The following is a 20,055-nucleotide window of genomic DNA, read 5'->3' as shown; positions in this document are numbered from 1 at the left end:
TTCTTACGTCTGGACAATGCTTTGAGTAAAAGTAAATGTATCTAGTTTTAATTGAACTACAAGGTGCCATACCAAAAAAGAAAAAAAAGAAAGACTTGGAATGATTTTTGAGGTTGTGACTTGAGACAAGTAAAAAAATGTAACCACAAAGGGGCCAGATACAAGCATTTTCCTTATTTCTGGATGGTAACTTAAATTAAAAGAAATGAATTTCTTTCAGTTGTACCATAAAATGCCATACCCCAAAGGAGGGTTAGGGTTGATTTTAGATGTGACTGAAACTTCATGAAATGGCTACGAGTCAGATTATTATTCTGTGTCAAATGCCTAATCTCAATCAAAATTCAAAGTTGTATTAAGTTTGAATTGTCCCAACTGTTCAGGGTTTGACATCTGTGCTTGTATCAAGCTGCGCCATTCAAAACATTTTATTATCCTCTAATCAACCATTGAATATACATTTGTAGGTTATGCTGGCTCTGGGTCATGTTGGACCTCCAAGTGTATGTAGTAAAGAAGATGATTATGATCTTCTCCACAGTCTTTCACATGCTATTGAAGCTTTGTGTGAGCAGACAGAAACCCAACAACAGTACAGTCCTGAGGACGTACAGAATAGAGGCAGGATCATATGTTTAACATCGGCTAGGAGGTATTATAAATTTCATTGAAATAACTTTGATTGTGCATTTTTTTCTGTATGTTATCTGCTCCGCAGGCAATATCTGCCCTCTTGTGAGCTTTAGTGACATCACTTGGGCACAACTAACCTAAACGTTATCCTGTTTATCCACCACATTACAGTCAATTTGATGCAACATTGTGTGTTGAAATTGAGATCACAGCATTAGCACAGTATTAAAAATACTAGGTAGTAAGAACAATTGAAAAAAGATTAATTGCTGATAGACAATCATATGCTGTCCTAATGTAGATCTATGTTGCTCTAAACAACAAGAAAAGTCAAATGCAACAAAGAAATGAAAAATGAACAGAACAGACAACACACTTTATCTGCCAAATTTTCAATGATTTTTCTTTCTATAAAACGAAAAAATTGGTAAATAATTCATCATTGGTAAAAAATATGTGATCAAAACAGATAAATACATGACCTTTTTGATATTGCTCTTGTTATCGGCCCTCGATTGATATTGTCCCTTGGGCTAAAGCCCTCAGGGCTGATATCATGGACAATATTAAAAAGGCCATGTAGTAATCTATAATTATTTCATATGGTATTCTTATTGGTTAAAACATGGTAATGTGGTATTCATTAATTTGCATTAGAATGTCAAGAGGGCACATTACTACACAGAAAAGATCACTTCTGATTCTTCAGTAAAATATAAACACAAAAGTTGCTTTTGTAGAGGGCGTAATAGGTATTCTGAATGCCCTTGGGAAGTGATATTTCCTTCAATCATGATAATGTCCTCACCCTTGACTTGAGGCATTATCAACATTTCAGGCAATATGACGCCCTTGGTCAGTAAAAAATTGTAGTTGTTATGACATCAAGACAAAATCCAGACTTCTGTGTGATAATTTGTTACGAATAAAGAGAAGTGTACCATTATGGTGTTCATAATTTGAATTAAATGATCTTTTTATGTCATTGAATCCTGTTTTTTTTTAAATTTATGATCGGTGATGATGTTTCTTAGCAGTATATACATTTGTAGAAGCTATATTTGCAATTCATGTACATGTATAACCGTTTTCACAGTGTGTGCCCTGACATGCACTTGCACAGAAAGCATGTTGTGAATCCTGAAACCACTTCTGTAATATTAACCAAGAAAACACACTTTTAACGTCAGTGATATATGTATATAAATGATGTAACTTATGTTCACAATGTTGATAAATTTCCAGTGAAGCCCAAATACGAATGTTCGAAGAATATGTTCAGGATGCTATGAATCAACACAACAAAATTGCTAGCAGTTCAGATACGTAAGTAATTACAAATTTTTGTTTTAAACAAAGCATATTTCTTAACCTTTGAAAATATGGTTATTGAAATCAACAGTCTGTCTGTTTACTCGAAATATTGTCCCTTCAATATCAGTGAATGGATTTTGAGGAAATTTCAAATTAAAGTTTGGTATAATAAAGATAGATGACAATTCTGAAATGTTTGCAACATATGTTTCTCTTTTGATCTTGATTACCACTTCTTGTTCCATTGGTCATCCTTCTCAGTAAATGTAGCACTAACAACATCTTGAACTTTGATCTGTGAAATGTTTGTACAATTAATGTTTATATTATGATAAAAAAGTTTACATAAAGCAGAGAAAATGTACTTTTAAGCTCACCTGGCGTAAAGCTATGTGAGCTATTGCCATCACTATGTGTCTGTTGACTGTTGTCGTTGTCTGTAAACTTTTTCAAACATCTTCTCCTCTGAAACTACATGTACTTGACAGATTGTAATCAAACTTTGCATGAATGTTCCTTAGAGTATTTTTAACTATCCTTGTGTGTGGATTTTTAATCTCGTAAAAAACATGGCTGCTAATACTAAAAATTGACCATTGGCGTCAAATTGCAGAATTTTGTAAATATCTCAAAAATAATTGAGGTTAGCCCAAATATGGCAGGAAGTAAAATTGTTCAGGATGATGGAATGGACCTGTGCCAAAATTTTCAGAAAAATCCATTGACAGAGTTATGGGTCCTGCAATGGATTTTTTCCCAAATTTTACTTTTCCAACTTTGAAAATCTTCTCCTCTGAAACTACTGGACAGATTGTAACCAAACTTAGCATAAATGTTCCTTTAGGACATCTTTAACAATCCATGTGTGGGGATATTTGATCTGGCAGAAAAACATGGTTGTCGTTTCTAAAAATAGCCCATAGGGTTCAAATTGCAGAATTTTGCAAATATCTCAGAACAGTTGGGTTAGGTTCAAATCTGGCAGAGAGTTAAATTATTCAGCATGATGAGTTAGACCCATGCCGAAATATTTCAGTAGGGGTGCAGACGAATGAGTTATGGCTCCTGAAATGGATTTTTTCCTGAATTTTCATTTCCCACTTTAAATATCTTCTTATCTGAGACTACTAGTAGGATGGATTGTAACCAAACATGGCATGGATGTTTGTTAGGATATCCTTAACAATCTGTTTGTGGAAATTCTTGTTCTGTCAAAAACATGCACACCAGTACTAAAAATTGAGCATTTGTGGAAATATATCGAAAACCAATAGGTTTAGCAAAATTTTCACATGATTAAATTGATCAGCATGGTGAGACTGACCAGTGCCAAAATTTTCATAAACATCTGTTGATCGCTATTGGAGTTTTTGTCCTTGAAGAGTAATTAAAATGACAATGAGAGATTTATTTTATAATACGAAAACACAGTTGATAACTAAGATGCTCTCTATTGATCAAATGATTTTAGTAACAGTAGTACAGTCAGGTCAAGAGTTCAGCTTTAGAAAGCTAAAAAGACTATTTTTTTAAAAGGTTAGTGTCTCAGGCTTTATAGAGCCTCTAGTTACATTTCATATACATTTACTACAGATGTGTACAAGTAATTCAAATTGCTGTTGTCTAAAACTCAATCAGAACTACTTGGCCATTTCCGCTACACTTCTTATATCTTGCTGATGCAAAAATCCATTTTTTACGTTTTTTGATTCTTTGGAATTCTTCTTTCTACAAAACAAAGTAAACTGACATATATATGTGACCCTACCTCCTCTGAAAAATCATTAAATTGACATATTTTCCATGTCAAAACCCATAGATTATTTATGCTTCAGTAAAAAATGGCATTTTTGGTATATTCTGTATAGTATTATCACAATTGATAATTTTTGGGTTCTATTTATGGTTTTTAGGCTATTTTAGTAGTCAGAATTGATCGAAAAATGTAAAAATGGGATTTTCGATTTTCCCCTAAAAAGTCAAATCAATCTAACTGTTATTTACTGGGAACTATAGCACAACCTTCCAATATAAGAAGTTAGCATTCATTTTTTGAGAGAAGTGATTTTCTTGCTAATTTGCTATGCTATTTTTGAAGAAATTTTCACAGAAAGGAGCAATAATGCCTTCTTCTATAAAAAAAGAAAAAAACTGTTTGTAAAAAAAATGCCTTCTTCTATAAAAAAAGAAAAAAACTGTTTGTAAAAAAATAGAGTGTACTGTACATAGTAATATTGTTTCTCTTCTGTAAATTGGATCTTCTTATGTATTCTTTTAAAATTGAAGATAATGTACCGGGTATGTTCTAGTTTCATAAAGGTGTTTTCAAGGTTAGTGATGTGTACTACATTTTCTGAACTTTTAACAGGGAGTTAGCAATTTTTCACTTTAATACTATAACCTTTTACACAGTGATATAATGTACATGTATAATTTCATTCCAAAACAGTAAGTGATTAACAAATTATCTTATAATACACATTGTGTTTCTAGTAACATGGTACAACTAAAATAATGTCCTGGTTCTCAGACAATGTCAGTCTGTCCATGTCTCTTGTAAGGATGCATCAATACAAATAAGAACAAATAAACACCCCCTCTCCATTTTTTTTCTTCCAATGAACATGATTGGCCATGAGAATGAAGTTAGTTATATCTTTCTTCCTCCATATGAATGAGACAAGCACTGCCTCTTAAGAACATTTTATGAGTTTTTATGTTTTTCTTTTTTTTACATTTTATGAAAGCTTGTGGTATTGCGAGCCTAATAAGACCAAAACTATAAAAATCAGACATGGGACTACAAAGAAATGACCATTTTATTATATCATGCCCCTCAGTGATATTTTCCCTAAATTACTTAAAATGACAATTTGAGGTAACTTGTCATACCAATTTGAAATCTATGATTATTAAAGGAATTTTATTTGTAAATAGCAATGATCATTATGAAAAAAAGGACATATTTCAACAATTAATATCATGCCTATTTCACTGTGTGATTCTTAGTCAGTGCTGTATGACCATTTGAGTACTTTGAATATTCCAAGCAGTGACGTTAGGTATTTCAGGAATGACGTCAAGTTATGAGTCAGTGTTACTAAGTTACTAATAAAAATCTTGTTGCTAAGTTGTTTTTTACAATATCTTGCACTATGTACTTCTTAAACTATAGCCAGGTTACCAATATCACTATACTGATATTATGTAAAAATGGAAATAATGACCAGGAAAGGCTGTTTTCATCAAATTATGTATTTCTCTGAAATATGCCATAATTTAGCTTATGGTGTCACTAACCACTTTTAATATTTCCATTACTTTACATGGTAAAAAAGTAATTTTCAAGGTTTCACTGTGAATTTCCAGGACAAATGACATCTTAAAGTTGCATACCATTGCAAAGCTTGGAAAATAAGGCTTTCAAAATCATTATGCTAATGGTACGATGATAGTAGAAATTCTTCACAAAATTTACTAGAATAAATAATACTGAAAATCCACATTTTTACCTTTTCTGCTAACTGACAACATAGAGGCACATTACTTACACATGTCAGCAATATTCATACACTTTTGTAGTAAATTACAAGTATGATTTTAAAGTACACATTCTCAGCTTTATTTTGACTACTTCTGATCAGAATACACACAAATAATTCACTTACAATGCATAGATCTAGGTTCAGTGTGTTTTTGGTACTACATAGGGGGGTGGCCACTTGACCCGGAAGTGGTTAGTGAGACCTTAAATCATGTATTATAATGTTGATTATCTGTCCTGTTGTGTCATTTGAATTCCTTTAACTGTTCTCATGAGTTATAGAACACTGCAGTAATCATTGAAATTTTGCCCATCTCTCCTTATGTTGACTAGAAACTAAATACAGAAAACATCATAGCTCACGATACTGTCAGATTTTGAGAAATTTATTTAATAAATCTAATAGCTCACTGTCTTGTAGTAAAAATGTAGTAATATGTTTGAGACAAACTATAATCTGAAGGAAAGAAATAAGGGATAACATTCGTGCGAATTATACTTTATATGAAAAAATGGATATTTACATGTTGTGTATAGTTGAGTACTACGATAAACAATTTTATAAAAATGAAAGACCAGAAAATATGATGACGTAACATGTAATATCTCTAAAAATCATGGTTGAAATATTGCAGAAATAAAAAAGTATATTTTGAATCAACATTACCATATACAAGTAATATGATGATCACATTCAATTTCAATAATGAATAAATATTACAAAATCAATCATAACGATTTATGAGCAATATTTCTGTTAGAAAAGTTAAACACTTAACAAGATATATTAAAATCTATTATTTAAGTGTACATGTAATTGTATTCTGAAAACCCTGTAAGTTTTCAGACTATATGCAGCCACAGTTAGTCCTTTTTATCCCATAAAACCAAAAGGGTATAAAAAATATTTCACTTTAACTTTGTATTATTTAATTTCTTTAACTTAAATTCTTTAACTTCATAAGGAACTTTGGGTCAATATAACATAGAAAACAAACATTGTTTACATGATGTCATACTTGTTTTTACATAATAACTTAAGGGCAAATAACTCTGTCAAAAACCTCAATTTTCTAGCATTCTATTGAAAAATTTCTTAGCAAAGCCAGTGATGCAGAGATCAAATAATGGTCTTTTCAAATAGAGAAAGTGTCCTTGAGTGGTATTATATTGTCAGATTGGTGGAGTTTTGACATGCATGTCCTTGATTTTTCCCATTTTGCCAGATTCTTACAAACACTTACTCTTAACTACTTATGGGACTTAGTGTTCATAAAACAGTTTTCAGACTATAACTTAGTAGTGGTTGCAACTGTGGAAAATAGTTTATTACTATTTCCGTTTTTGAGTTTTTGGACTTTATTAATAAAAGAAAGGGATTTCCCATAACTGCACAATAACTTAAAAAGTCTTCAAGCAATTTTCATGAAACTTTGTTTAATTATGTTTTTTTTTTAATGTAAGTTTCTTTTTGACCTTTATATATTTTGTGTCAAATAGTCCATCACAATCAAAATTCAGAGCTGTATCTAGCTTGAATTTTATATCTATATTTGCCCTATCTGTTCAGGAGTTAACCTCTGCTGGTGTGTCTAGCTGCTCTTCTCAAAGCATTTTATTTTTTAATGAGAAAGCATATCAATTTTTGTACATACATGTAGGTTCAATTTTAATGGCCCATTTATATATATATAAATAAACAAAGAGGGAAAGTGATGTAACAGGTATTAATTGTTCAAAATTAATGAAATGAAATGGTTCATTTATCTTGACCGAAACAGTCAAGGGACCAAATGGTATGAGCTCTCATATGATTTCTATTACTGCAGTAAACCAGAAAGTTTTCACACCATTTTTTCGCAGTTTCTGCTATATGTGAGCTTTTTAATTTGTGATCGTTCTCCATATTGTTGTATAATGTTCTTTGAAGAAAATATTCACAACAATTTAATTTTTGCATACAAGTCTTATCACAAAAAAAGTGAAACAAAACTGATGGAAAACTTCCCATGTACAGTATAGAGGAAAATGATATCCTACATTGCCAGATATGGGAGTTTCTTTGGTTCCACTTTTAGAAAAATATGTTTGCTAAACATTGTTAAATTTCAGACTCATTTTGTAATGAAGTATGTCATACTGCTGAATCTTCTGGTAAATCTGAAACAGGCTTGAAATACTCAGCCTTGTCAAATCCTTCGAAATCTGTCCGTCTGCTGAATGGGTCATAATGGTGATCATTTTGATGGTCAATCATACTGTTATATGGTCCATTAGGGAAAGAGTCATTTGCAGATGAAAGTTTTCTCTCTGAATTAAAGAGTAACAATACCAGCTGAACAATAAGCTCTATCAATTCCATAATTGTTAAAACTGAAATTCCCATCCACAGGCCCAAAGTTCCACCAATATCAGCAAATAAGTCTTCCAGCTCATATGCTGGGCTTTGTTTAAATTCCACAACATTTAAATCTTCTAAATAGATATTAAGACGTACTAGATTTTGATGTATGAGAGTGGATGCTCTTATGAGCTTTTGACGCTCAGTTAAGTTTATGCTAGAATGATAAATTGTCTCAGCATTAACCTGAGGGTCATTGAACAACTTTTCATACTTAACTACATGGTCACGAAGGTAGCTGTATGCTTCCTTCAAAAATGTCTTCTGCAGCTGTGTTGGATTGTAAAATTTTTCCAAAGCATTTTGTTGAAAAAATTCCAAAGGCCAGTATGAAATTGACATTGCTTTTTGATAGGTTGTTTCTTGACAGGGTTGGTAACAGCCACACTTAGCTTCATAACTTCTGTCATTTGCAAGTTCTTTTAAAACTTCCTGTTCACATTTTAAATCGGGCAGTAAAAAATAATTCTTCTTTGCCTTCATTGATCCTTCTGAGCCCCCTATGTCCATACAGTCCATGCTGTGAAATATTTTGCGCCATTTTTTCATGGTTCCACAGTAAGATAAGTTTCGATCTGACAAATCTGGTAACCCTGAGGATTTACATTTACACCTTTCTATTACTTTCTCCTGTTTACATAACTGTAAACAAGCAAATATTGTATTTGAATAATGACTATTTTTGTGTAAAAGATTATTTGTACAGTTTCCATAGGGATATGGTTGTCTTGTGTTTAGTACTGCCTTTAGTCCTACTGATGAAGAAAATCCTGGTGGAATATCAAAGCCATGGTCAACAGGGCTTGGCATTGTATTTGGAGCATGTACTTGTACACGTAAACCTGCACTATGAGCTATGTTATCATTTATATTGTATAATCCATAGGCACCAAGGGGTGGATCATCATTGTCAAGTGCAAAAACTACAGAGAGTCCATATTCAGGGCCAGTTGCTTGAATGAGAATTTTCTCTTCCAGTGGTTTACTATTGAAGGTGTAACAATTGAAGTAATTTTGTCCATCGAAGAAATAAGAAAATTTACTTGTATTGCACTTTTGTTGATTAAAACGACAGTGGAGTAAAATATCATGTATATCATGGCCAGAGGCTTTTGCCTCCTTATTCAAATTCTCAAAAAATGCTTGTGTTGATTCCATTCTTATCTGCTGCTCTCCAAAACGGGAACACTGTTGGAATTTAAACCAGTCCACAACTTTGGAATTAGGTTTTTCCATTTGTTGTTTAATCTTAGTCAATGAAATAGCTTGAATGTTACAAATGGTCACTGCTGGAAACTCAACTGGCATGCCAGTTTTCATTTCAGAAACCTCCACCACAGCAAATTGTAAATATTTCTTTACAAGAAGAGAAAGTTGTAATGTTGCTGCAGTAAAGCCAACAATGACCAGTAAGGCCCACATTACTTTACGTTTAGTTTTGACAGAGGTTGCAATTTTAGCTAGTCCATGTGCTGTGCTTTCTGCTCCCAGTTCTGTGATAATATTCAGTGCTGTCTGGTTTTTGTTTGAGCTGTGATCTTTCACCATCCTAAGATGGTCATGGAGATGATTTAGCTTACGTAGGGCAATAAATTTCATATGTTCTCGAGGAAATCCCCTAAAAAATAAGAAAGAATGTGTGGTAACAAGCATCAATTAAATCTATGATACTTAAGATTTGCAAAAAATGGTGGATAGGAAAAACTGTGACGATAATAAGCCGTAGTTGTCTTATCATTATCTGAAAATGGTTTTGTCAAAATACAATACATCGTTTTATACTACTTTGTTCATTTTGTACACTTGCAAGCAGAGGATGCTAACCCTAATGGTGTACCTGGTCCATGATCCAAGTTTTTAGTGGAGTCTGAATTGCTCATTTACTTTTGTTACTTTGTATTATTTTGGTTATTTTATAGTACTTTCCATGTCTGCGCTTTGTCCCTGCATTACATTCTTTTGATTTCCGCTTGAATCTTGGTTCCCTTGATTACTTTTCTACTGTTAGGTGAAAAGTTTTGTTGCATCTTGATTTGCAGTAATTAATTGTCATGATGTGAACACAACTTAATGTCATTGTGCTCAAAATGACATGGAACAAAGGTGTTTTCTCTCTTTATGCTGAAGTATGATCAGTCTCAACTGTATATGTGTGAAAACCTGCTGGTAGCTAATGGTATTTCTTTATTTCTATTACCTGTTAGAGCAGAATGTGGGATAATGGAGATTTTATTGGCTGTAGGTCGAACTTAGAGTAAACTAGCACTTTCCATTACAATCATTAGTACTGTCCACTTACAGCAAATTGACTGTGACCTCTGACCTTGTTGAACTGGACTTACCCAAGATAAATACTAGTTTCCTTATGAATTCATCTCTTGAATTGGTAACAATGGAATTTAAATTCTGTGGTCATTTAAATAGACACCTTCATTCAAGCAGTTAAACAGCTGAAAGTAGGAGTTAGTTCCAATTACTTAGGAGATTTTTACGCACAGAATAGGAGATTTTCACCTACAGGAAAAGGATTTGATAGTTGTCAACTTCAAAGACAAAAGTTGAGATCTTTATAACTGTATAGCTGTATCATTTTTGTATAATTTACCCAGTGGGCATGTTCATACTTAAACTGTACAAAGACTTGGACTAGCTTCTCATCAAATTTACGGAAATAAATTATAAAATACAAAGATTTTGGAAATGTGCATTAGCTAATATGGAAAAAAAATCACTAAGCACTTCTTTTATTACATAAAAGTAGAAATTCAAAATTTGCAACTGGATGGTCGCATTATCCAGAATGTGGCATGACTTATTTTCCCCTAATAATATGATTACATGTAACATAAATTTCTAGAGAACTATAACAGATCACAAAACACTTTCACCAATATATGATTTTTTTTATTCTATCACACTCCAGAAGTTACCTACTGAAACTCCGAACAGGTACTATTTTCCATGTGAAATGAAAAATTCTTCTACATCAGTTAAGCTGCATGAGTGAAGGCATCTATGTAAATGACTACAGAGTTTAAGCCCCATTGTTACTATTCATTTAGAAAACTGGTATTTGCCTATTCCAGTTCAACAAGGTCAGAAGTGGTAATCAACTCACTGTAAATGAAACTGTCAGCACATATTCATTGGATCACAAAATGAAAAGAAGTAGGACTATTCAACATGCATCTAAATTCTTCAAAACAACAGAATGGAGATAAGAGAAGATGCAAAGCTTAATTATATATGACAACTAGAAGGTAAAAATGGCAGTAATCACCTATTTCTACATTGCTCATTCTGTCAACTTATATCATTGGAATGGCTGTGCAACCTTGTTATAGTCTATAACACTTATCATTGTTATATTTTTCTTTTGATCAGTGAATCAGTTTCTACTGCTATGCCAGAAACAATGATATCTTTTTTTCCAACAACATTTAAATTCTTTTTGAAGATAAACCTTCAAAGATATCTTAATTGTTTGTTGTCGATGAGAAGTAGAAATGTAGAAAGGTTGCTAAAGAAATAAGTAAGGTTTTCTCATTTATTTCCATCAAGTTTGAAACTAATATTTACTGGTTGTCAAAGTCAGCAGATAATTTTTTTTTCAGGAATTTTTAATTACTTTATTTTTTAGGACCTGTAAGTACTTTTCTAACACTTTAAAAAATCAGTTACTTTACAGGAATATATTGAATAAAAATCTTTGTTAGGTAAATGAAGAAGAACACAGATTAAACTGCAAAAGCTGTGGTCCTTCAAAAACAAATTACCATGGGAGTTAGGAATATTCTGAGACTAAAGTATTTTTTAAGTTTTGTGACACTAAGGCCAGAATTTTTTTCAATCAGTTTTAAACTATATTGTAAAACTTATAACCATTTAGGGATAATTCTGCATACATACAATTGCACCTTTTGTAACCCCTTTTTTTAGCCTTAATGTTGTTAGTCCTATAAACTGGAATTCAGTGTGTTATAGTCTCCAATTATCTCATGTGTTGTCTACAATTCATAATCAAATGTAAAATATTATATAATATAATTTTGTCATGAAAATATTTGAATTGTTTGGCTTTTACCTTACAGCTTTTTGGTGAAAATTGTGAAAATAAAACTGTTCAGAAATGATCCCTGTTAACCCTATCACAGTTTGAATTACCTGATTGAAAATACCTTGAAGAAACAGGTATCCAATAGGTAGAACTTCGGTCATATGTTTGAATTTTTAGAAGTGTCAGTTTACTTTAGTTTCAATGTTTTTTAGATGAACATTCAAAAGGCTTATTCATATGAATAAATATAATATTCAAAGTGAAGATTAAGAAATGGCATAATAACTACTCTAGGTTTATTCATTTCTCTTGAATAAGTAATAAATTTTAAATCTAATTTCAAATTAAGTACAAGTAATTATTTTTAATTGATTTTTTACATGCATTAAAGCTTACCAGGTTGGCATCAAGAATAGTTTTGAGTCACAATCATCATGAAAATTAATTTTCCAATGGCAGAAAAATTTGATACTGGTCATATCAGGTAAAATTGACAAGTATAGTCAGAATCAACATCTGTCAGTTATAGACTCTATTGATTGATCTCCCCTTATTGAAGGCTATTGGTTTTGACTAACAGGAGAGTTGGGTTGTTGACCAGATAATTAACAGTTATTAAATCAAGTAGCAATTAAGCTCTCCCCCAGGTAGTCATAATGAGGGTTTTCTGTGCAACTTTCATTCATCATGTAAGCAAACATTAATTTTAACCTGATAGGGTCATATATTAAAATCAATGATGGTCAGTTATCTTTTAACACCAACTTCATCAATAATTATTGGAACTTTTACATTTAAAAAAATCTCTAATATATCATTCTATAGAAATACAAAGTTATCATGAAACCAATTTACCTGTATGGGTTAAACAAAGAATAATAAGATTCCAATCTAATTGGCATATGCCTTTTTTTCGTGTGTTATGATTGGTTGTTCATCTATTACAGCTGCAACAATGACAGTTTTTACAACAGTTAAATTCCATGTACATATTGTGAACAACATGTCTACCATTGTTTTGACAAGGTAGACCCATTTATTTAGAGACAAGACAGTATAATCTGCTTTCTTCCATTCATTTTCGGCAATTTTTGAAAAAAATACCGTTATCAGTAGCCTGTAAATACTTTGAATATTAAAATTGACACCCATGTCACATTGTCGGTTGAATGCCACCATTGCAATGTCAATTTTGGGCGTAATATCACTGAATGATAGCATGTAAGAAAAAAAAAGTATTAATATATTTCGATAGTTAAGGATTGGAATTTTAAGGATTTAACACTGTTTTTCCTGAATCCATGGATATATAAAATCGGACCATTCACTCACAAACCTGAACTTTGTGAGTGAATGGTAGGATTTTGTACATGGATAAATTCTGGAAAAACAGTATTAATCATCAATATATGAAGTTATTGAAATAAAGATGTGCTTTCACGTGTCATTGATAAGGTCAAAGCTTGAAAAATACTGGAAATATTCAGTTTTACTCCTCCTACACCACTAAATGGAATTGAGAAAAACTTCACAGAGTCTTTATTACATGTTCCTTATGTGCACCTCCTATTTTAGATTTTGATCTGAATCAATATGCTGGGGGTTTCACATAGCAACACATGGTCTTTGTCATTTGCTAATATGGGGACATCTTTTCTCCATTACTCCTTCTACACCACTGAATGGAATTGAATGACTTTCACAGAACCCTTATTGCATGTGCCCATTGTGCACCTCTCATTTTAGATTTTGATCAGAATCAATTTGGGGGTTTCACAATAGTAAAACATGGACTTTGTCATTTCTGAATATGGGGATGTGGAAGGACCCATCTCGTATCGGCTACTCCTTCTACATTATGGAAGGAAACTTTCACAGAATCTTTAATACATGTTCCTTTTGTGCACCTCTTATTTTATATTTTGATCTAAATCAGTGTGGGGGTTTCACATAGCCAAACATGACATTTCTGAAATTTGGGAGGAAGTGGGGACTCATCTCTTATCCAGTACTCCTTCTACACCACTGAATTGAATCACAGAATCTTTATTACATGTTCAAATCAATATGAGGTCAAAAGGTGCATGTTATCAAATGGAGGCGAGAGGATATCAAGTTTGTGAGTTTTGAAAACAGATTTTCGGGTTTTCGTCTATAGATGACTTCATGAAAATAACCCTTTATCATGATCTTTATGGTAAATATTAAGAGACTACCATTTTGAAACCAAGCAATTCCAATGGTATGGATGCACATGGTAAATTTCATCCCTCGCAATTTTTTGTTTCAATGTAATGTTTATATATGTCCATTAGTACAAAGATTTTTTTAATCAATAATGGAGGGCTCAGAAAATGATTTTCACAGTTCCCTAAGAAATCGACCAAAAATTTTGCACAAAATGACAGAGTTATCTGATAATCTCCCTCCCTAATGAATTATAGTGCTTTGCTGCTTTCTATCTAATTTATTTCTATCTAACCATTGTAGTTAATCAAAAAACCAACATTCCATTCTGAGAAAGGATGCATTTACAATATGAAATAGACAAAATTTTTTTTAAAGCAAAATTTGTCATGTGCCACAGACTGCCTGGTTTTTGTGTGGATGGGGGATCATGCCCCCTATGCAGTTAAGGTCATTATTTGATTTTTGGGTAAAACCTTTTCTAGAAGTGTAAATAAATTGTTTTCTATAAGAGGTAACTTATCCTATGAGTGTACATATTAATTTGTTATTTTTAAATCTAACTCAGTTTAGCATGTAACTTTTTAGTAAGTGAAGCTTATTACACAAGCCTAGAGTTAAATCACCAGAGTTTTGTCCACTCTGAAAGAGCTCATGTTTTAAGTTTGTTTCTTTTAGTGATTAGAAAGAGTTCATTGATTAGTAGAATTTACTAAGTCTGGCCCTTACATTATTTTTCCATGTATAAAATTGTATTGAGTAAGTTACACAGGCTGAAACAATCTGATTTGGCAAGTAAATTATTTCCTGAAGTAACAAAGATAAAAATGAGATAATCCTTTCTCACTTCTGGGACTAGGTAATTCCTTTCTTAGCTATAAAAAAAATTGTCTGCCTCAACCATTTGTGAAATAATTCATTCACAATAAAATAAGGCATTCTAACTTAGAGTACAGAGCACACAATTGATTTCAATATTCCAACACTGCCAGAAAATGTAAGACAAGGAAATCTCAGAAACACATGGGTAAGATTTTCATGTTTTATAATCTGGCTATGACGATATACATTGTAGAACTGGAAATAAATGAAATTTCTCTGTTTTGCACTCACTGTGACAAATATTTAAAAGTTTTTTCAATGATTTTCCCTTGTACACAAGGAATATTATTTCATCATGAAGAAGAGATAAGTCGTAAGGACATCTTTTTAAGTCACTAATATTGTTAGCGACTTCTTGCACTTGTAATTTTTGTACTTAATATTTGCATATAATTTGCATAAATATGTAGTTATATACTACTAAATGCTGCTGATCCTCATCATATTTGCCACCATAGCGTCATAGTTCTAGTTTCATAAGAGATAAAAATGCACCTCTTAAGTTTTATACTCGTGTGTTTTATGTGTTTTTCGTGCTTGTACGAGAATGAGAATGTTCGCAATAATATCAAGGGAACTAAGATTTTATTGGAAGTCACCCGATTTTAGAGCATATAGCATTTCAACTATTTTGGATGTTGGAAGTATGCCAAAATCAGTGACAGTGAATATTTGACAATTAAAGACTTTGAAGACTTCAGTCTTAGATTTTTTTCTTGTTACCTCTCTTCTAAGTGATAGTCTTCTTACAAATAGACTTATCAAGCTGATTGACTTGTCTGTGTCTGTAGAAAAAAACATTTCTCGGCTGGAGTGTATATTCTTCTCAAATGAAAAAAATGTAGAATAAAAGACACTGTTTCTGCTCATATCTAAAATGTATAATAGATCATTAAACTGTATAAATAACCTAAAAGTACATTTACATGTTTTTGTTGTTTTTTTAAATCATTTTAATTTTGCATTATTTGAGGTAAGCAAAGCTAACATAATCATGGTAATAAAAAGGTTTCTTTTCTCTGAATGATACTGTATGTTCCTGGGAAACTTTTGGATCAAAACCCAAATTTATATTCCAAAATCAGTAAACACCTATTGATTTCTTACTTAATAGATAATTTGTTTACACTAGGATTATAATTATTTGATGTCTCTCATATACTGTTTCATAGAATGAAAGTGCCTGTCAATACCAGTCCATAAAGTAGACTTTCCAGTTAGAGTTCAAAGCCTCATCTATGGCATTAAGTAATGGCAAATGTGCTGTGATAATTAAGCTTATTTTTTATATAAAAGCTTTCTATAATCATGAATTTATTATTTAAAAGTGTCATTAAGTTCATTTCTTAGTCCACAAAATACAGGTTTTTTTTATTGACATTCTTTTGAATCTACCTCACATTTTCCCATTGATATATTTTTTTTTGTACAAACAAAATCTTAGTCATGCTGATTAAGAGAAAAATAGATAGATAATGAAATATTTTTTTTTAAACTACTCTTGTTTAATTGTAGATTCCAACAAATAAAACACTTGACTATTTGGGATACTTTTTTAAATAAGTAGCATACTAAAAATACTGAGACTCACTACCACTTTTTTATTGAGAAAAAGTACAAGGTATGTTGGACAATGAGAAGCATATATAAGTTTTGAAATTGTTCACAATTCCTATGACAAGAATGAGGTTTGAATTGATTTGGAGGTTATAGCATTATCCCTGTAAGAAATAGGGCCAAAGACCTAGCCTTTTTTTTTCAGTTCCTGACCAATTATTTAAATTAAAGAAAAGTGGAAAAGGGTTAAAGTGAATGACCTATTTCATGTACTAGTAAATGTTGTTTACAACTAGTCAAACTAGTTGAATTGTCCTCAGAAAAAATAACAAGGATGGATTTACTACTGATTCTATCTTCTTTTGGAAGATGTTGGTGGGCTTGTTATCAGATATTAAAAGGAATATTGTTTGAAATAAATTTATCTTCCAACAAAGTGTTGAAGAGAACATGCACACACAGGACAGAAAAAAAACTAGAGTTCAAATGATAGGAAAGTTAAGAGTAATTAAAACTTTGTACTTTAAGTATTGGTTTCTGGAGAGAACAAAGGTTCATACATCATAATGTAATTTACTCATCAACAAAAAATGTTACAACTACTGAAATTGATTTCTTTGATTTAGGTGCATTCTAATTACTAAAATATTTAGTAAAAAACAACCCTCTCTTTAAAAACCTTCTGATAGATATTGGAGTTTTAAGTTAAAGAGGACAGTTTAATGAAGTAACTTTTACTATTGGATTCTTAGTTCCTTAGCTAGCTAGTAAAGGATACAGCTTTGGTAACTCTGTGCCGACAAAACAAAAACTAGTATTGAATGATTTCACTGAAATAACTTTGCTAGTACAGTTCTGTATCATACAAGTAAAATCATCTTTCTGTGAGAACCACATAAAAAGATAAAAAATGTGCTATGTAAACATTGGGTTTATGAGACACAGCCTTTTTCCTTCTCATTTATTCTAATTATTTTTTATATGTTCCTATAATGAATATTATTTTCAGCTGTGTTAATTGCTATTTTTTTTGTTTTAGTGATGTTCTTGGTAAATATTTCCAATTTTAGGGTACTGCATTACTAACTCGGTGCCAACAAAACAAAAACTTCATGGAACCGTTAGTCAACAATTATATTGATTTTTGTAGGGTTTTACTTTTGATATTAACATGACATGCTAAATATTTGAATTTATCCCATGATATGCGTCTGTGTGTGTGTTTTACTTTTAGGCTAATTTAGTTTAAAAAATTTTCCTCACTGGAGATATTGTGTAACTAATGTAAACTACTCTACATTATGAATGGGCACCCCAAAGGTTAATGCTTATGAAATGATCCCCAACATTCACAGTTACTTGTTCAGATATTAGCAAGTCAAGGAATAATACTCGGCTATTTAGACCATGTGTTAGTTAGTGTAATCATTATTTATTTATTTATTTACTGGTAATCTCATCTAATTATTTCTATTAGCATGTTGTCAATACACATTTACTGAATTGTATCTTTTACTGGTCAAGTTTTGCTTTGTTGATAATGACAGAATGACTGTTCATTGTTATTTGAAACAGGAATTGCTTATACCAGAACTTATGATAAGTATTCAGTTAGAAATTAGGTTGTCAGGTCTTCCAGAACAAAAATACCATAACCTTAATTGCCAAAAAACAACTCAATCTTTTTTTGAGATGTCAGTATACATTTCTCATATTTAAGTTCCTTGCTATGAATCTCATTCTGCTTATGCCTAAGACATTTTGAACCTAACAATGTTTAACTACTGGTATTTTAGGATGTTAAACATTATTATATAATAAATATAATTATCATTTCAAAGTTTTTAGGTATATTGGAATCAGCATGTCCAACTGTCTGTTTAGCTGCCTTTATACCTCTAATGAACTTTAACCTGAATCGATGAAAAAGTAGTAAATGTACTGGACATGCACTAAATTCCAACCCATACTGGGATGTATTGCAGGTATATCAGTTACATGAATTACTCAGAGTGAGGTGTTCTAGAGACTTTAAAATCTTTGGAGTGCTTGACAAAAAGATCAACAATATAAAATATATACTCGAATGAATTATTTTAGATGCAAAACAAGTATAACAAGAATGGAAATGGTGAATATGTCAAAGAGACAATAACTCCACCCGGATGAAAAATGTCAGCTCAAGGTAGCCTATGGGTCTTCATGTGCCCATTTCAAGGATTATTTTGGTGTTCTGGATGACATTTAAGCATTACCCCATGGTTTTTAGATTAGCGGGTCTCCCAATATTTTAAATGGAGTGTCCAAGGTATATTCCAGTTGATTTAAGTTGTCATTTATATCCCAACGAATAATATGCTCTAAGCTACAGCCAAAAATGTCAGTGAAAAAATGTGTAGAACCCTATGGAATCAATAATTGCAGTTTTGTGACCACCTGCTTAGCACACCTCCTAAACCTTTCTTTCATTTTTCGGGAATTTTATATGAAGGTTAGACACTACATGAAGATGTGCATCAAGCAAGATGAGTATTGAAAGATTTTTGCAAGAGGAGATAATCCAATGAAGGGTTGTATATTGGGTTGAAATGTTCTAAATTCAGGGAATTTTTATGAATTTGATTAGGTTGGATATGTCTTATGTATGTGCTAAGGAAACAAGATGGTTATAGACAGTTAATTTAATGGGAGATAATTTTTCTTAAATGCTTTACATATCTGCCAATGGAAGTTTAACCAACCAATTAATTAGTCTTATGTGTGCTATTGGTTATCACTCGATGGCATCACTTATAGTCTTGAATTAAGTTTTTTTCTGGAATTAAAGTACATTAGATACAAAATAACCGAGAATGGTGTAATCTTGAATTATTTTGTTTCATCATTGTAGCATGAAAATGTTCATACTAATTATTATAACTTTTAAAGCGTACACCATTAATTTCATGTAAAATGATTTATTAAAAAAAGATCTACTTAAACATATGTTTATACAATGATCAATCAACGTTGATTCTTTTGCTTGCATAGGTTTATAGGAAAAGGCAAACTTTGAAATGTAAGATATAATCCAGAAACCTCTATGATAGATGGAAATCCAAAGTGCTAACGGTAATAGATCTACAAAGAAAAGTCATTTTCTGATAGTAAATATTTGTACAAGTTTGGGTAATTGCTATTTGATTGTAAGGCCATCTTGCAACCACAAAACCACAATTGTCTTTGTTGGAAGTTAACAGTTTTTTTATAGCTGATCTGATCAGAAAGAAAGAATATCGTTTGGCTAGATCCTTCAATCTCAGTTTCCGCTATATAGATGACATATTATCTTTAAACAATCCTAATTTCAGGGATTTGATACATCGCATCTACCCAAAAGAACTTGAGATAAAGGATACTACAGACACTGTGAAGTCAGCCTCATATCTTGACCTACACTTAGAAATCGATGGTAAAGGAAAACTATTGACCAAACTTTAC

The 20,055-nt window shown here is 31.7% G+C and overlaps 2 protein-coding genes across 4 annotated transcripts in view; one reads left to right on the top strand and one right to left on the bottom strand.

Annotated features, from left to right (window-relative positions):
- LOC148628469 (integrator complex subunit 13-like) overlaps nucleotides 1-20,055 on the top strand; it is a 72,944-nt gene that overhangs the window by 2,321 nt on the left and 50,568 nt on the right. Inside the window, exons 3-4 of the mRNA XM_088587990.1 lie at nucleotides 468-652; nucleotides 1,879-1,959. Coding sequence (XP_088444116.1) covers nucleotides 468-652; nucleotides 1,879-1,959 — 266 coding nt within the window. The remainder of the gene's footprint in view (nucleotides 1-467; nucleotides 653-1,878; nucleotides 1,960-20,055) is intronic.
- LOC148628470 (FMRFamide-activated amiloride-sensitive sodium channel-like) overlaps nucleotides 4,659-20,055 on the bottom strand; it is a 28,535-nt gene continuing 13,138 nt past the window's right edge. For 2 of the 3 annotated variants that reach the window (XM_088588003.1, XM_088588022.1), the window contains exon 2: nucleotides 4,659-9,510. In XM_088588003.1, the coding sequence (XP_088444129.1) occupies nucleotides 7,626-9,510 (1,885 nt within the window). In that variant the 3' untranslated portion in view covers nucleotides 4,659-7,625. Of the gene's footprint in view, nucleotides 9,511-11,801; nucleotides 11,900-12,345; nucleotides 12,471-20,055 lie in introns of those variants that run through there. The other variant, XM_088588013.1, reaches the window with a different exon arrangement.

The sequence above is a fragment of the Perna viridis genome, chromosome 1 (assembly GCF_037379345.1).
Source record: "Perna viridis isolate PV_CMFRI_1.1 ecotype Kerala chromosome 1, ASM3737934v1, whole genome shotgun sequence".
Lineage (NCBI taxonomy): Eukaryota > Metazoa > Mollusca > Bivalvia > Mytilida > Mytilidae > Perna > Perna viridis.
The sequence above is the reverse complement of the archived record's forward strand: the minus strand, read 5'-3'. Positions and strand labels throughout refer to the sequence as shown.